The sequence below is a fragment of the Anopheles funestus genome, chromosome 2RL, assembly GCF_943734845.2.
Source record: "Anopheles funestus chromosome 2RL, idAnoFuneDA-416_04, whole genome shotgun sequence".
Taxonomy (NCBI): Eukaryota; Metazoa; Arthropoda; class Insecta; order Diptera; family Culicidae; genus Anopheles; species Anopheles funestus.
This window is the reverse complement of record NC_064598.1, coordinates 69,154,663-69,171,877: the sequence shown is the minus strand read 5'-3', so window position 1 is coordinate 69,171,877 and position 17,215 is coordinate 69,154,663. Positions and strand designations below refer to the sequence as shown.

General features: G+C 41.1%; 1 protein-coding gene across 2 annotated transcripts in view; it reads right to left on the bottom strand.

Moving 5' to 3' along the window:
• LOC125766309 (discoidin domain-containing receptor tyrosine kinase B) overlaps nt 1–17,215 on the bottom strand; it is a 230,635-nt gene that overhangs the window by 101,825 nt on the left and 111,595 nt on the right. For both annotated transcript variants that reach the window (XM_049432129.1, XM_049432128.1), the window contains exon 3: nt 14,151–14,256. In XM_049432129.1, coding sequence (XP_049288086.1) covers nt 14,151–14,256 — 106 coding nt within the window. The remainder of the gene's footprint in view (nt 1–14,150; nt 14,257–17,215) is intronic.

The window sequence follows — 17,215 nt, the reverse complement described above, 5'->3', positions numbered from 1 at the left end:
TTATAGCATTGCAATGCATGGTTCCTCCATTTGTTGTTATTTACAGAATCACTTTGTATAAGACTACTGAAGCAAAGTAAAGCGAAAATATGCTAATTTATACATTGTTTCCTTTACCTATCTATCCATCGCTTCAGGAATGTTACAAACTACGACCACAAAAAACCAGAAGGTCCGATAATTCTAAACACAATCGATGCAAATCGATGACACAAAGGTTGCAAATGATGTGAAGAATTACGATAATCGTCACTTAGCAGTGTAACGAATGGAAAGTAAAATTTGAATAAATACACACTCTGTCCAAAATCTGAATGCTTTCTCAAAACCAGAAGAATGTTTTCGAATGCTACTTGCAAACGTTCACCCATCCCTGCACAAATCGATGATGGTCGGTTCTTCAAATGGGTCGCTAATGGGTTGGAAGCACCAATTGCACACACAATCCGAAAAAGAGTAAGTACACAAACATTGAATTGATGGTGCGACGCACTGAAGAATTCGGCTGTGGCTCGCAGTGGGATTGTTGTCGCATGGTTGGCATAGAAAGAAACTAATGCACCCTGCAATTGAATATTCATAAGGTTTGCCCCGACCGTACCCTACGCAGAGTAGTTTGTTCGCGGAGTCCAGAAATCGCAACCAACATTCCGGAGAAGCGCTCAGAGTTTTCTGTCACCAGAAATCAATTACTAAAGTTGTGCGTACATCGTTGGCAGTGGAATGTGTTGTTCTGCAGCTTGAAGTTTGGGACCCGACTCATATGGCTCACCGTGGGTTGGGTTATGGTACTGTCAGCAGACTGGCCCAAACCGCTCCAGGCGTACTGCAGTGTAATGGACGAAGGAAAAAAAGTTCACCCAAACGACTCCCGTGGGCAAAGTTCACGTAACGAAGTTGGAATAAATGACAGCATAATCAGTGCAATAAAATTAAATCGTTGAACTTTGCACCCGGCTAGACGAGAGTTTAAGCAAGAAAATCACCTCGCAAACACATCATCCTGTTTGGCTGCGTGTGTTCCATGCTGACCTCTCGGAGTGACGATAGTGTCGATGGGAATGGACGAGGAAATGAGTATGGGCAACAATGGACATACGCTTCCAGCCAATAAAGCTCTTCACTGTGAGAACATTTGTTTCCATGTGTTTCCAAGAGCCAACACCCGCCCAGACGAAATGGGAAGATAAGCACCGTCTTCCATCTTCTCGGTCGAAGGACGAATGAAGACGGCTCGACTTCTTGAACCATTAGCCATGCAGTGGTCACACAGTGAGCCTTTGCTGCTACTGCCCACTTTTCCCGTCAGACGACACTTGTCTTTCTAACACTAGCTGGTTTCGCCTCAACAAACAACGCCCCGCTACCAGCAGCATGACAGACGAGCCCCGGGTGTGTCCGATTCTGAGTAGCATCAATTTGTAGACAGCCTCCACAAAGGGCACGATCTTTTGAATTCGGTCGACAGTCATCCTGCCCTCCGGGGTAACTCATTTTCTTTAGCTGCTCTCATCCCGACAGGCACTTAAAGGTGCTGACGCTAGTGAGCGACTGGTGTCTAGCAGGCGAATGTTTTTCATCACTTTGCCAAAAAAAAAGCGAAAAATTAAGCAAAGGACGTTGAAAATCTTGCTCGCAGACGAACTAACACCGCACCATTATTGCCGCTCACGATTACAATAAATTCCAGTTGCCCGGGCTGTTTAACGATTTTGGAGTGCAGCCAAAGGGCAACACACCGACCCGGGTGTCGTTCGTACTCAACCCACGGTCCACATTTTCTTAAGGGTTTTGTGCCGGGTGCACAAAGACACAAGGACACGAACAGACAGATTCTTTAGTCGACCAAATGCTGAGGGGCATAAATGTCGTGACAGCAGTTTGTTTTGTGCTCGCTGTGAGTCGGGCGATGGATGGCTTTTCTTTTTTAGGTGCCCATTTTTCGTCCAGCCTGAGCCAATGCTACTGGTTGCAAGGATCGTTTGTTGATGTTTGCGTTTTGCATAATGGCGGTAATGAGGTGTGGAAAGAATAATTCTGCAACTATAATGGCGGTAACTAAACTGGAATTAAATTTACATCTTAAACTGTAAACAAATCGAGAATGAAAATTTGTTTCTCAAAACTGGAAATTTAAAACAATTTCCAATTTTTTCTATGTTTCATTATTAAGGGAAATTAAGGGATTTTAAGTTGCTATAGTTTTGTTTATTTCCTTACAGTTTCTTTTCTTATTCTTAAAAAATAAATGCATTTTGTCTTGGAAATAAAACGAAATGATGGCCAGGCCGGGGGGGGGCGGTGGTGTATGTGAGAAACGGCGCCGGTTCCATACGAAAGAACCGGGTACCAAATCCCATCTGGACTGTACCGCCGTATTAAGGACAGATTATCAGGCTACGTAGTAAAATAAGTTCAGTAAACCAGAAATGGCCAGCATGTCCTTAAGGTCGTTAAGATAACAAGAGCGGATGGCAGATTCAGCATTACGAGACATACAAAATTTCCTATTGAACTTTAGTAAACTTCATCAAATTCTGTAATGAATGGGTTGACATAACATGTATGTATTTCATTTATTTAAGAAAAACTTGTAAATTTTATTGATAACGATGAAGTTTTATAAATTTCCATTCCTACCATTTTTAGTTCAATTAAGGGAGTTTTTATCCGTTTTTCATTTGAAAAACAAAAATAATTTTATGTGGAAATTGTTTACAAATAAACTATTAGGCTTCTGACACCTTATTCGCAATTTGAAATGATTGTAAATTAAATTCGATTTAACACATCAATCATGGATGGATAGGAAATCAAACAGTATATTAAAAAGTACACATTAATACGTGACTGTAAGTTTGCATTATACCAATAAACGTCAACTATGACCCCTACACCGCATATGTATCACGATTGCAAGCATCTGTTTGGTAAAAATTTGCATCCTAATGAAGCGCAACATAAATCAGTTTATTTATAAATCCACCTACAGAAAGGTTGTTTATGATAACGGTGACACGTGACCTTCCGCTGATAGTGTCGTCATTATCCCCGAAACGAAGGCTACATTCAAAAGTGCAAATGGCAAGATAAACATGTACTTTCTCTCTATCTTCCCGTTTGTTCGATTCCCATTCCGTGGGCAAACAGTGATTGAATGGGGGATGAAAAATCGAACACAATCTTATGGTACGGGCAGGCACGGTACGGGAACACAGTTTAATGCTCTATCAACAGTGGAGGGTTTGTAGAAGTGGTTGATGGTTTATCGTACAAATTTCCCACTCAATGTCACAATTTATTCAACATTCGATGAAAAATCGAAACGAACGAAGAAAGTTGATCAAACACTAGGTATGAGAGGGCTACTATTCGCTGACTGGTTTGCATCATCGAGTTCCCAACAAGCAGTGTGGTTGAATGATAAAGAGGATTGCTCCAGAACGAAGGAGAGCGACTAGAACGTATACTTCCTGGAGAACATCCAGTTTGAAGGAAGTTCGTTTTCTACAAAATAGTCAATATTGAATATTCTCACTTATCAGCAGGCGAGGCACACCAAGGCCTGTGTCACGGGTTTACGATCCCGTTAGGGATGCTTCATCGTCACCCTCGGTTTTCGGCTCGCAGGCTTGTTGGTTTTCCATTGGGGCTAAAGAACTTTCATCCCAGATAAATAAATGATCTCATCTCCTTAGTGGCGCACACCGTACCATATAGCGTAGCCGGAGGATGTAAATATTACCCAGCGACAGAACATTTTCGACGAGATGCTTCGCCATTTTTTCTGGGTGTCTCTAGACTGCAAGGGAATGTGTCCTCCCACATAGTTGCTTTTGTAAACATACGGCAAGGTAAGGGAGTTAAAAAGAATATTCTCGTATGCACACTAGCCCCTTCCCAACGTGCAAAGCGAGGATATGTTTTTCCCTCCCTAGAACTTAGCGTGATATCGGTGCGGGGAAAATGCAGAAAACCGTTGAATGCACAGGAAATTCAGGAGGCTGAGACTGAATAAAAGACAGGAAGTGGTTCGGGCCCTTTTTCCAGCCTCCGATACCGGCTACTACAACGACGCCGTCTGAAGGACGACCGTTCGTTCGTCAGTCCAGTTTTTTTTCTTCTCTTGCTCTTCAGTCCATTCACTTTCATCCTGTGAAGGCAAAAACCTTGGGGTGCAAAATTGCCCAGCATTTCCCGCCGACCTGCAGACCGAGCACGTTGGCACGATGTTGGCAGGCGACACCGGCGCCGTAACGGCAGCACCAAGGGGCTACCGGGTTTCCTTCTTATCGTGAATGGCTTTTATTAGCTCAGGCGCTCGGTGCACTCGAGTGGCAGGGAAAAGAGCACATTTTTCATCGGAACTTATTGACATTTTTAACTAAAAAAGCATTTTGAAACGCTCGAACGAATTTCGTCACTCACGGAGCCGTGCTGGATGAGAAAACGGAAATGGGGACCAACACTAAAAAAAGCAGGAATCATCCCTTTTTAGAAAAAAAGCAAGTACACACGTACAGACATGAATGGCGGCCGAATGGTGAAAGGTGGAAGTAAAACGAAAGAACACGCAAATTTTATTCCCGTTTGGGGAGGGAATGTTAATAATGGCAGAATGTCTGGAGTAGCTTAAAATTGTGTAAAACGACACCAGACAATGTGTCGGCAATTTATGGTTGGCGCGATGAGGGAAATTCCATAGCTTGTTACCAAGCTGGCTCGAGGGAATGTGACGATATTTAAAAGAACAGTTTCGATAAAATAAAGTGTTTCCATTTAAAGACACGTGTGAGCGTGTGCTGTTGCACGTGGGAGGTACAATGCTGATAACGAAACATCTGGGTAAGTGTCAAATTTTTAGCACAAGGAATCATAATATAAACAGATTTTTTATGTGTTATTAATGGTGGTATTAATAGCCTGGAAATATTTAAATAAATTAATGTTTTCAAAATTCCAGAGAAAATTTATAAAATATTTTAGCTAAAAATTTCAGTGTTCATTGTTTACACACTTTTTATTGTTATACATTATTTTATTTTTAAAAAGTTTTCCAATAGCAAATAAATTATATAAAAATTCATCTTAAGCCTGTATGTTCTGCATCGAATAAACAAATTTGTTTATAAAATTTATTTACAAAATGTGTTTGAAGAAACATCCCAAGTGGCAAACAAATGTTTCCAAATTTATTGCAAATGCTTTTTCACTTATCACAAACATACACACGTGCTGCTCAACTCACTAGTGGTGTCATAATGATGATCCCACCCATCGGCGTTTTATGAGCACACACCTTAGCTTTCCTTTTTTTAAACTAAAAAAAAACCTCTGGCTAACAGTCTATTTGATAGGACGATCAACATTTCCACGTTCCTTTTTTCCGCTGCATAATGTTGCTGCTCTCATGCTTACCGGTAACGGTTATTGCTGTTCGGAAAGCGAAAATGTCCGCCGGGAGGATGGAAACAGTCTCAGCTCATCATCCGAGAGCCGCTGGCAAAGATAACGCACACAAGCTGCGCCGAAACGATCGGGCTGGGCGGTCGAGAGCATTGAGGTTCTGTGGTAGGTTGACGTGTTTGCCAAAGAGCTAAGCTAACATCTTGCCACTTCCGTTGTTGCTAGTGGGCCCATCGGCTACGATAAACGCAGTCCTTTTTTCATCAACATGAAGAAATCTTACGGAATCTTCTTATACAGCTTCACGCCACCGAACGCATATTCAATGATGCAATTTAGAGCACCTTTTGCTGCGTGGATACACTTCCTAGATTCGAATTAAGCTTGAACTCTGTTTTTTTGTGGTATGTGACCTGGAATGGCCATTTTTGTTTTCAATGGCCCCGTTGCGGAAGTCGGTTTTATCCAACATTGGGTTACACCGTTTGTTTGCCATCGGACACTTTGCAGACACTGCGCAGGAGAGTAATGAAAATAAAAAGTTTGTTCCATCACGGGCGTATGATGAGGCACACATTTACACGTGGGCAGGATGGAAGATGGAAGATCTTTTTGTAACTTCCGCTTTGATGACCCATGCCGTTTCTCTCCGTGGAAGGTTTGTCGTTTGATGCCAAAAAGGTGAAACTGTCAAATGACAAACAGCACTGACAAAGTGGGCGACATGAACATACAAACACTAAAGTACGCCCATTGAGGGTAGTAGATATTAAAAGTCCTCTGCTCTTGCTAAACGGCTCCGTCATCACCATCAACGTCAGCATTTGCTGCCAAGCGTGAACAGAAAGGATAAAAAATAAGGAAAACATATTTAAAAACGTATGAAATTTTCACCATTTACGAAGAAAAAATGGTACGAAAACGACCATGGTCCTGGTTTCCAAGTCAATTTTTGAGCAAATCTTTTCACTCATTCGTTTATTCATTTTTTCATATTCATCAAGTTTTGCTGTTTTTTTTAAGTTATCCTCTATTTGGGAGTTTGAAGGTGTACTACGGAAATATTTAAACTATGGTGATGGTGCTTTCCCTTTTTATTAACGTTTACAACGCTTTAGGATGATCTATGTGGTTTTGTTTTACAGCATGGTGTAAGTTAAATATTACTTTGTGTGATATCTTCGAGGTTTAATAGACATGTTACAGGGTTTTTCTATTCAGTTTAGACTAGCCGCACACTTTTTCCTGATCTGCGCACTTGATTTTTGACTCTGGTAGGCAAAAGCACATACTGCTAATTAAAAATCAAATGCGCCGAGTAGGAAAAAGTGTGCGGCTAGTCTAAACTGAATAGAAAAACCCTGTAATACCACCATCACAGCTTGTGACATATTGTTTATTTTAAACAAAATATTACTTTTATAAAAATAATGATTTAAAACAAAACCTTTGAAACAGCAAAAATGTAAAATATATAAAATCGAAAGCAAATGTGAAAATAAATGGAATGCGATAAACAAAATAATAACAAAATATCGATAAACAACAACAACAATGAACTTCAAATAAAAAATAAATTGTGTTTCAGTATAAATAGCATGAAAATTAGTAACATAAAAGTCTCTCTCGTTGGAAATGAAAACAAAATAAGACGCAAAGTTACACATTTTTCTCTAACCAGTAACGTTAATTAGAAACAACATCCATTGCATGTAGAAAAAAAATCTTTGCAAAGGGCAACTAAAAACAAGGGATAATTATGGTCCATGTTCCCACAAAATCACTGCAATCATGGCATGAAAGTATAGTTCAAAATAAAAACAGCAACGAATTGACCAACAGTGAAGCCACCGAGGACCGAGGGTTTCGTTGTCGCAGAAAAAAAAAGAAGGACAACAACCATGGTGACCACGTCAACAGTGACTAATGGCGAATCGGTGAAGCGCTTCGCGGACGGTGAGCGAAAAAGGTTAACCACAATGTCGTCTCCGGGCGGTTGTGTTTCGTCGAATGATCTCTGACAACAATAACGATGATGGGAGGTCATTACGGAAAATGAAAATGTAATATTAATGTAGCGTTGGTGGCCACCGGAAATGATGCACGGGATTGAAAACGCGGAACTAGGGAGAGAATGGAAACGAAAAACAAAGCAACAAAACGAAAAACAAAAGTGCAGGATACGCTTTTCCAAAGGCTGTCGTTTCCTTTTGCTGGTGGAAGGTGCGTACGGATGATTTCCCGACTGAATGGTGCTTCCAAAAAATAGGTGGACAGGTGGCCAAAAAAAACAAACAAAACGCATCGGGGGCAGGCGTAAGGGAAACAAGTCAAATGGCAAATGATGAAGCATTATTTCCGGGAAAAAGCATATTTCTTCCATTAGTAAAGCTCAGTGTCCGGGCGCAGATGTAAAAAAATAATAATCAAATGCGTCCAGTGAAAGGTGGTTGTTTATCTTTTTCGGGAGAATTATGCCATCCGGACGTCCGATACGCTGAGGTGTTTTTTTTGGTGAGATTATGTTACACAGAGGACGATAAAAGGATGGAGGATTCTTCCACTTTCGTGATGGTTTCAATGGTTAATAGAGTATTAATGGAATAATTAAAACTTATCACTCGGAGGAAATGGTGAAATTTAGAAATGAGCAAGTCAAGAGCATAAACTCGAGTAAAAATATTTTCCATCGATTCAACTAAAAAAAAAACAACTTCTACAGCTTTTAACAAAACTATTCATTCCTTCTGAATTCGCCACTTACTAACGTCATTAGAAAAATCAACATCATCGCATTCGCAACCACCACAACGCTTTGCCGTCGTCAGTGCAAACAAGAAGTAAGGAGTGTCCCTTTTGTGATTCTCAGAACTACCTACCACCCATTCGGGCGGTGGTTTGCTGGAGTCGCGTTTGAGATTGAAGGCTTGAAGTGGACGTTTGGAAGGCGATGTGCCATGGTGAAGGACTAGTGGCGAGGGTGTTAATTTACGACGACGGATTTTTCTTTTTATTGTTTTTAATTATATTTAATGGCAAGTGGCCGCGTCGCTCACGACGGTTCGGTGGTCGCTCGGAGACCAACCATGCCTTCGAGCCGCCAAAATACCTACGAGATGGCGAAGAGTGGAACATCATTTTTTACGCGGACGGGACAAACCCCCATGGGGGAAAAAGGGGGAGAGAATATAACTGTGGGGCTTGGGTTTATGTATGGGATGGAGATTAATTTTCGCTTTTTACGACGAACACGGCAAACCATAAAGTTATGAGTTCCGCACCAACACCACTTTAGTCGGTAGGCTAGGGCGCCGGGTTTTGCGAAAAACATTGGGGCGCGACTTCTTGAGGTCTATGCTGCAAAGTCGCCAAACAAAGCACAAGAAATTATGGAGACCTCATTCATAGGGATTGAGAAGATTTATTGGAGAAGGGGCTAACCGTCATGATGGTTTTGCTGAGCCTTGGGAATAACTGCAAGGGACAGGGAGATGTGAGAAGCTTGCAGGCATATCCATCTGAAGCACTCGATGAGATACTTGAGAACGCTAAATTAACATGTCAAAAGTTCCGCATATAGCAAGAGGGGAAGTCCAATGTGTACGTACTTGAACCATGTTTAATGTAGCGAGGCCCTTCGTCATCATGACATAGCTTTGATTTGTGCATTATTTTTAATGCTTTCTTCAGTGCACTTGAACATCTTACTTTTGGCATTGGCATGATCGTGCGAGCGCATTTATCAATAAGAAATGCTCAGGAATGCAATTCAGCGTGAATTCTTTCATTAAAATCGCACCTTTTCTTGCAAAAAAAAACACAGCTTCAAGTGTTTCCAAAAACGCTTACAACCTTCCCTACCTTCCATTAATCACCACACACAAAAGCTTCCAAAAATGCTAACGATGCATGAAATGCAAACGATGTGCCCGAAAGGTGGAATTCTACAAGAGGTTTTGCAGAAATTATGAGCACTCGAGCCGTTCGCTAGCAGTGCTCAAAGTCATCGAAATGGTAGCAATGGACAGATGAGCGTTGGTTCGTAATTTTCCTGTTCAATTCCACCACGAACAGGAGCTGCCCGTTCTTCCGTACTGAAGTGGCGTACACGTATTTCAATGTCTGCCCTCATAATGAAGTCATTCCACCAGTCAAACGCGGTGGAATCTTCACCTCAACAAGACCCTTTGGGGAAATATTGCTCCATCGATGGTGCTCCATCGAGTGACCTATCCACCTTTGTGCTCGTTGGGAGCTGGGAAGCGTAAAAAGCGTAAGAAGCGTTCGTATTAAAATAAAGTCAAAAACTATGACCAGTAGAAAGTGGGCGGATGTAGCGAAAGCCCTTCGTACGATTGAACCATGCTGACCTGCTATCGATCGACACAAAAAAGGGTGATTGAGATTTGAAACTACCGTGCTGGAGAAAGGTTCGCCCGATAGTTCTTACATTGATCATCGGTTGAATTTTTGCCTGCCAATCTTCATGCAAAGAAGCACCCATAGCATGAGACAAGGGCTTATTCCGTTCAAACAAATTACGACAACGCAAGGTCTCTGCTGCACACTACGAAAGGCAGCATGGACGTATACCATATTGATTTATGAAGTACGTCGCCAGTCAGCTGCGGGTCGTTGCAAAAAAAAATGACTGGTGGTCCTGGTTGATTTTCTCTCCATCTTCCTTCGCTGATTCATTGGACGCTGGCATGCTTATGTCCTGTTTGGTTCCAACGTTCGAAGCAACGTCTAGCGGTACCACATTGCAATCATCGTGAACGTCAATCTGTTGCTAGTTTTATGAACCACTCCAACAACCATCAGCCCGTGACACACACAGAGAATGACACACTGTAGAATGGAGCCCTTGCAAGCTCGACTAAATGATCTTCTTTTTTCGTTATTTCTACTACAAAGAGTCACATTTGTGGTGCTGTATTTAAACAGGGTTTCGAAACATTGAAATCTTTTTTTTCTCTCTCAGCTAAAATCACGTACTTTAACGCTTCAAAACTTATGACCGATTTGAAGCATGATACGATCGTAAAATCGATGAAAAATATGATTATTTTGCTTCCTTCAACAAGCAAATCTTTTTCGTCTGGTTCAATCATGCAAACGTCAATTAGAAAGCCAACCGAATAAAGACATAAACGTCAAAATTGACAGAAAGCAATGAAAACCATCAAGACTGGAACTGGACTGGCAATATGGACGCGTGTTTGTACAGCGTCAATTGTATGGAATTGACCTGAAATTGGTCACCCATTCCATCGTTGGCGACCGTAACAGCTTGGCTAGTACGATGTTCTCGAAATGCTTCTCCTCCTTTCGGCCGAAGCACAACTTCAATCGAATGTCCTTTTCGTGTAGCAAAAGGATCGTTTTTAGCCCGAGTTTCCCTTCCACGTTTCCAAGGACACATACACTCACACACCGATGGTTGATTGGAAAACTAAAGCGATAACCTGACGACTTATGGGGCTAAGGCACAATCATAAATGGTTGATGAAAAGGAAAACAACATTGACGGATCACTGGTTACTTCCAGTCCCTGGAGGAAAAAACAACAATAAACCCCCTTCACCGAAACCCGACCATCGTCCATCGCAGCCAACTGGAGCGAACGGGGGAGCCATGAGCAAACACGGCACGGAATGGGACCGGAATATGCGGGATGGGAAGTGAGCATAACGGGCACAACAAACAAAAACAAAAGCCTGAACATAAATCCTTCATATATCACGGCAAAATGGAAAACGCTCGTTCGGGGCTTTGCAAAGGGCGCCCGGGGAGGTAAAGGCGCAGAAATAAAAAGGAGAAACTCCAAAAGGCAACAAAGGTGCCGTTCGTTTTATATGGTGTACTAAAAATCGACGAACATTTATTGATTATGCATAGGAAGTGGTACCGTACGGAGACGAAACGTAGGTGACGTTTTATTATTCCCCAGCATTTTGCCGAGAAATAAGACGTTTGAACCAAGTGCTGCACACACAATTCAGGACACTGCGCAGTAAAATGGCACAAAAGGTTTTTGTAATTTCAATTCGAATGTTTTGCGGTTAAAGACTTCACCCGTAGGTCGTTAATATTTGAATGCTCGTTTAGGGAGGTAGTTCAAAGTAACATGGTTCCCTACTTGTATTTTTCTTTTTTTTGCATTCCATGATCTGGATGGAGGTGCTTGTCGTTTATCGGTAAATGGTAAAAGCGAGTTTAAAGTTAGTAACTGAAATATTTAATCGACCATATAATAAGTGTTATGCTTGAAGATGAAGTGTGCAATGTTAAACGGCCGTCATAACACATCGCAAAACGTGGGGGTTGAGTCTTATATCACGATCAACCCACCAGACAATGAGGAACGTTTAGGGGAAAAATTTGAAGACGATTTTTTTCGACGAAAAAATAGAAAGTTTTTTTTTATTTTTAAGTGTTTTAAGTGTTTTTAAAGTACCGAAGTAAGAAAAACGCGTTGAATTTGAAAAGATTTTTTTTAATAAAGTTCATAATCATACCGTATATAGGATCATGATCATTACGGACATAAAGAACGGCGGCAAATAAAGAAAATTTAATTCTGTTTTTTGGAACATGCAATTTTGCAATATAAAAATATTAAAAAATTATTTTTAAATGCTCATGATTCTTCATGATTCAACAAGTTGAAAAAAACGATGTATAGAATGTATGGAGCAAATTTCAAGTAAACCGCTACAAGGATAATAAACGCGCTTTCGTATGCTGATGAGTTATATATTAGAGCTAGAACTTTTTTATGCTTTATTGCGTTTACCAGACATGCACGAAGACCTAAGCTTCCAGAGTCGAACTTCTATGTCGAACATCCAACTGACCAACTATGACTTAAACGTAAGCTTTTCTTGTCAGTTTACAAAGCTTTTTGTTTCTCATAAAAATGTGTTCTAAAGGACTGTACATGAAAATAAAAGTCCTGACTAACACAAAACTCTTTACAAATTTTAAAAGAACCGTTTAGTAAACTAATTAAAAACCTACTTCATCAAATAATATCAACAAATGTGTAATAATCATACATCCCAAGTATCAAATAATTGAAAAAAGTAATAAAAACGTGTTATTAGAATATCATTTGTCTATTCATTTGGTTTCACAAAAGAAAACCCAAAATGATAGGATCCGTACAAGAAAACAACAGCTGCTAAATGAACAGCCCAACGACGTTGGGAAGCTAAAAGGTAAACGAAAACGATTCATTCATTGCACCTGAAAGTGCAACAGCCAAACCGACGACGACGATGACGACGACGACAGCGTCAACGATTCCGTGTTAATCCTGTTGTCATCTTCCAAGTCACGGTTTCCGTCACCCTTCAACTCTGCACCTACGCTAGTGCATATCACAAAATTGGGCAACATAATCATTTTCCTTCCGTGCATCAGAATCATGAGCTAAGAATGGCCAGAAAAAGAAAGAGCAAACTCGTGATCCATTTGCAGATTTTCTGCACCTGAAGCTATTCGTTGTTCACCTGAAAACAATGCGATGGCGGAAGGGATGGCTAAGAAAGGATGGCCCACCCTCTATTCCATCCGTAACGTGGTTTGAAAATGAAAAATAATTTTCTCCCATTGTGCAGAAATGAACGAAGGTATAGTATGTACGTTCAAGAGAGTCATAGTGGAGATGGATCGTACGTCGGTACTGGAAGCCTATGTTTCAGACGGGCAAACGGATAAGAATGGTTCCTCGTGGAAAAGCATTGAAATGGCACTGCAGTGCATTGGATGGAGAGTGGAATTTTCTTCAGCATTGTCTTTCCTTTCTTCCTGCCTACGTGCCTGTGTGCCTGCATGCCTGTTTGTGATCAAACCTTCTCTTGTACCTTGGATGGGTGCCACGGAACATGCATCTGGGAAGCCAAACAAGCGGCTTCCCATGCTCGGTGTATGGAACTACCCAGTGTCTCTGTTGGTGGCAGGTCCCAAGAAAAGAAAATACAAATAGTGATTTTTCATTTTAAATGAGAGCAATTTGTTATCCCTGATGAGGATAATGTAGATTTGTTATCCTGCCTTACCCGTCTGTAAGCGGCCACGGATGCGTGTATGTGTGTATAGCACACGTTGTACACGGTACATGCACACCACACATCACCACCGGTAGAAGGCAGCACAAAACAACACAACAGCCATTTGTTGCTGGCATATCCTTTCGGTTGGCCCATTATTGTTCACTCCGCACGCTGCACGAATGCTTCCCGCTGAAAGACAGACGAATGGTGACTGCCTTTTCCATTCCACCGTTCAGCGTAATCACACAGAGGCATCGAAAAGCAAAAAAAAAAGGAAATCTTTCTTCCATCCCCAAAGATCGAATGTGTAGAGCCACACAGACACACACACACACATGGAGTGTGGAAAAGTGATCCCGTGAAGATTAAACAACGAAAGAACGGAAGCACACATAAACAGTGTACATACGCTGCAGGAAAATGGTTGGATCTAAGAGAAAAAAAGGATAAATTTTCCTTCCCCAAAACCGAAAGAAAAAAACATTCAGAAGAAAAGTTTTTCTTAACCCTCAACCATGTATGTGTATGTGCTTTTTTTTTTGTTTTGTTGCGCTTGAGCGACCTTTTTGGCCGCAGACTTAATGAAAGAATCTTGTATCGTTCTGCCAGGGAGGCTTTCCCCTCTCTCTCCTCCCAAGGGACGACCCTAGGATGGGGTTGATCCTTTGGTGCTGGAACACTTACCTGGCATGCTGTGGCCCTACGTTGCCAATGTCGTGTGCCGAGCTAGCCGTTATTTGTGAGTCATTAATCGCGAACGATTCCATGCCTAATGGGTTTTTGCATTTCTCTGTAATTAAAAGGCAAAGATGGAACGTGTTAGAACATCAATTAGTATTTGGTGTGTTAAGTATATGTACATTTTCTTTACGAAATAAAGATTTCGTTTGTAGTTGGTGTTAAAATATCGTTGGAATGAACAATTCTGTTAAGTCATTTTTTTCTACCGAACAAATAGGCCAGAATTGTGAGAAATTATTATACTACAAAATAAAAAAAGTTCAAAACTAAAATAGTAATGAATTTTCAACTGTCTGTTTTTGAACTACAAAATAATGAAATAGAAAAAAACACTTTTAATAAGAATTCTGACAAATATTTGGAAAAGCTCAAGTAACAATCAAAAATGATATCAATTTCAAATACCCTCGAACAAACAGCATCCAAGACGAAATGGAATATTTAAATAGTCACGCCTTGCAGCTTCACTGAAAAGCAAATTCCGATGAACTCTTGAGCTCGATTTATAAATAAGATTCTCCTGTAACAGTACGCACGACCAAATCATCTTGACTCCCAACAACAAGGCACGTCATCGCACGTTTGGCATCCGATGAATAATTGAAGCTCCCGTAATCAAGTTACTAAAGCAGTGCTTTAACGTATTCATTAAAATATTATTTCTTCCCCAATGGCGAGAGCGCGTCCATCATTGCGCTTTAGATGGAACGATGTGCCTCCGCAATCTTCTCTCAAGCCGTTCCACGTCCAACGGTATGGCTGTGGGGAAATTGATGAAATGAAAAGCGCAGCCCGATTCCATCATTGTACCGACGATCCATTGCCAAGGTACGGTGCGTTGCTTCACTGCTCGAAATAAAAGCCAACCCCATTGAAGGGCCACTCTTGTGCGCGCCTCCTTCGACCGGTCGCTCGGTCGTTTGCGAGCGGGATTTCAAGAGTATAATTAAGGCATGCGGCTTGAAAATGCGGTAGAGAACACCTTCAGCGGTGCAGTCCAAATTGAAGAGCTAAATTGCATCTGCTCGACCTGCTTTTTCCAGCGTTCCATAATTCTAGATGCAGTTCCACTGCCAACCGGAGAAAAGACGGATGGGCAGCACGGAACTCCTCTTTATTTGTGTGGATACGCCTGCAAAATTTATGCCCCTCCGTGGTCGTCATAAATTTAAGACCACTTTCCCAGGAACAAGGCGAACTTCAGCGCGATAGTCAAGATTTGCCAGAAACGCAACCCCCGTTCAAGTGGTACACGAGAAATCTCTCGTCACCATTTCAGCAGACATTCGAAGAACCTTGGTTCTGAAGTGCATTACACGTCTTTTCATGTGCGAAAGATCTTCCTCTAAGGGAATTTAATTTCTCAAGACTTGAATCGCAACGATCCAACAAAACGGATCGGGCTAGATAATGAGAAATACATTCGACCAGTTTAGCGCACGGTAAATCCTCTGAGACTGGAACAGAAAGAAGGAGCTTACAGCAAAATTACGCCTCCCAGCCAGACGCAACTAACGGTCCGGGGAATGTTCTAACTCATTCACAATTAATCGACATAAAGTGGAGCAAAAGTTTTGCCTACTCATCGTCGTTTCCGGTGGCTACACAGGAGGACACGCAGGAAAAAGAGAAACAGCCAAAATAAGCGATCTGTGCCTGACACCTAACGCATCCCTTGTGACCGTGACCTGCTTATGATTTTCCTCTTTCTTTTGCGGCGTTCGTGATTTAGCTTTTGGAAAAACTCTTTCCCACTCTCCCACTTCTACTGTAGCGCCGTTATCATCCAATCGGAAAACTTGAGTCAAAAGCACTGCTTAATCCCTCACGGTGACGGTGGATAGATTTGGATCTGAATTTGATTCCCATCGTCTCGGTGTGGTAACGAATCTTATTTGCTGCATGGCGTCCCTTTGCGGAAACGGAAATGAGGACAAAGGGTAACAAAACTTTCGCTAACGAAAAACTTTTCTAATCACTAATTGATTGGATGGGTAAAGGATGGTCCGCCGAGAATACGAGCTTTGGCTTCTATTATTCCGACGATAATACAGTGCAAATTGTTCAAGAATACTTCAACATAATTGGGTATTGGAAGCGGTAAAAATGTCATGTAGAGTAATTGTAGTTTCATTACCGCGAAGAGTTCAATTAGTTCACGGAATGTAAAGTAAAAACATATATAAAACATGTGTTTAGTGGAATATGGAATATGAATACAAATGTTACATTTTAAGTGAATAATTTTTAGCTAACAAAAAGGCTTGGTAAGAAGGTTCAGTCACAAAATAATTATATTTCTATTGCTTAGAGCACATATCTTCAACGACGAAAAACTTCGAGAGTTACAATATCAATTTGTTCGTCATCACTGTATTACTGTAAGTTTCATTATTCATATCGTAAATTATTAATTTCTCCAATGTATTAATTAGTATTTTCACATTTTATTTTATACAAGAAAAGTCTGATAAAACAAAAATATCCCTTTTAATTAAATTTCATCAAAAATTCTCAACTCCATTAATTCTATTTAAAGCTTTTCGGAAAGATGTTATGCAGCACATTTTGAGAAACTCACCCCAAGAAAAAAGTGTGTTAGAAATCCTTTCACTAAAACACTAATTGTCATCATCGCGCAGTAGGTCCTCCGATTACTCCATCTGTGCAAACGAACCTTCGAGCGAAATTGGACACTTTTTCTTAACCCTTAACGAACGCACATCGATTAGCCTTTGATTATGAGCAGCAACAGCACCCCCTTGGCTGCTACTTTCCCACAGCTAAAGCCCCAAACCAAGGTTGCTAGTTATAAAACTGACAGCCGATTCTAATTATCCATTTTATTCTAGGCTCAATTTGAGACCTTCGTGAAATTTAAAACCCAATCCCCATTTTCGGTTGCGCGTTGATGGAGGAAATTCTTCATCGACCAGCGCGCGATCGTTAGTTCTTTCTTCTTTCTCACATCTCCCGGCAATGGTGGTGGTTGATGAGTACAACATTGA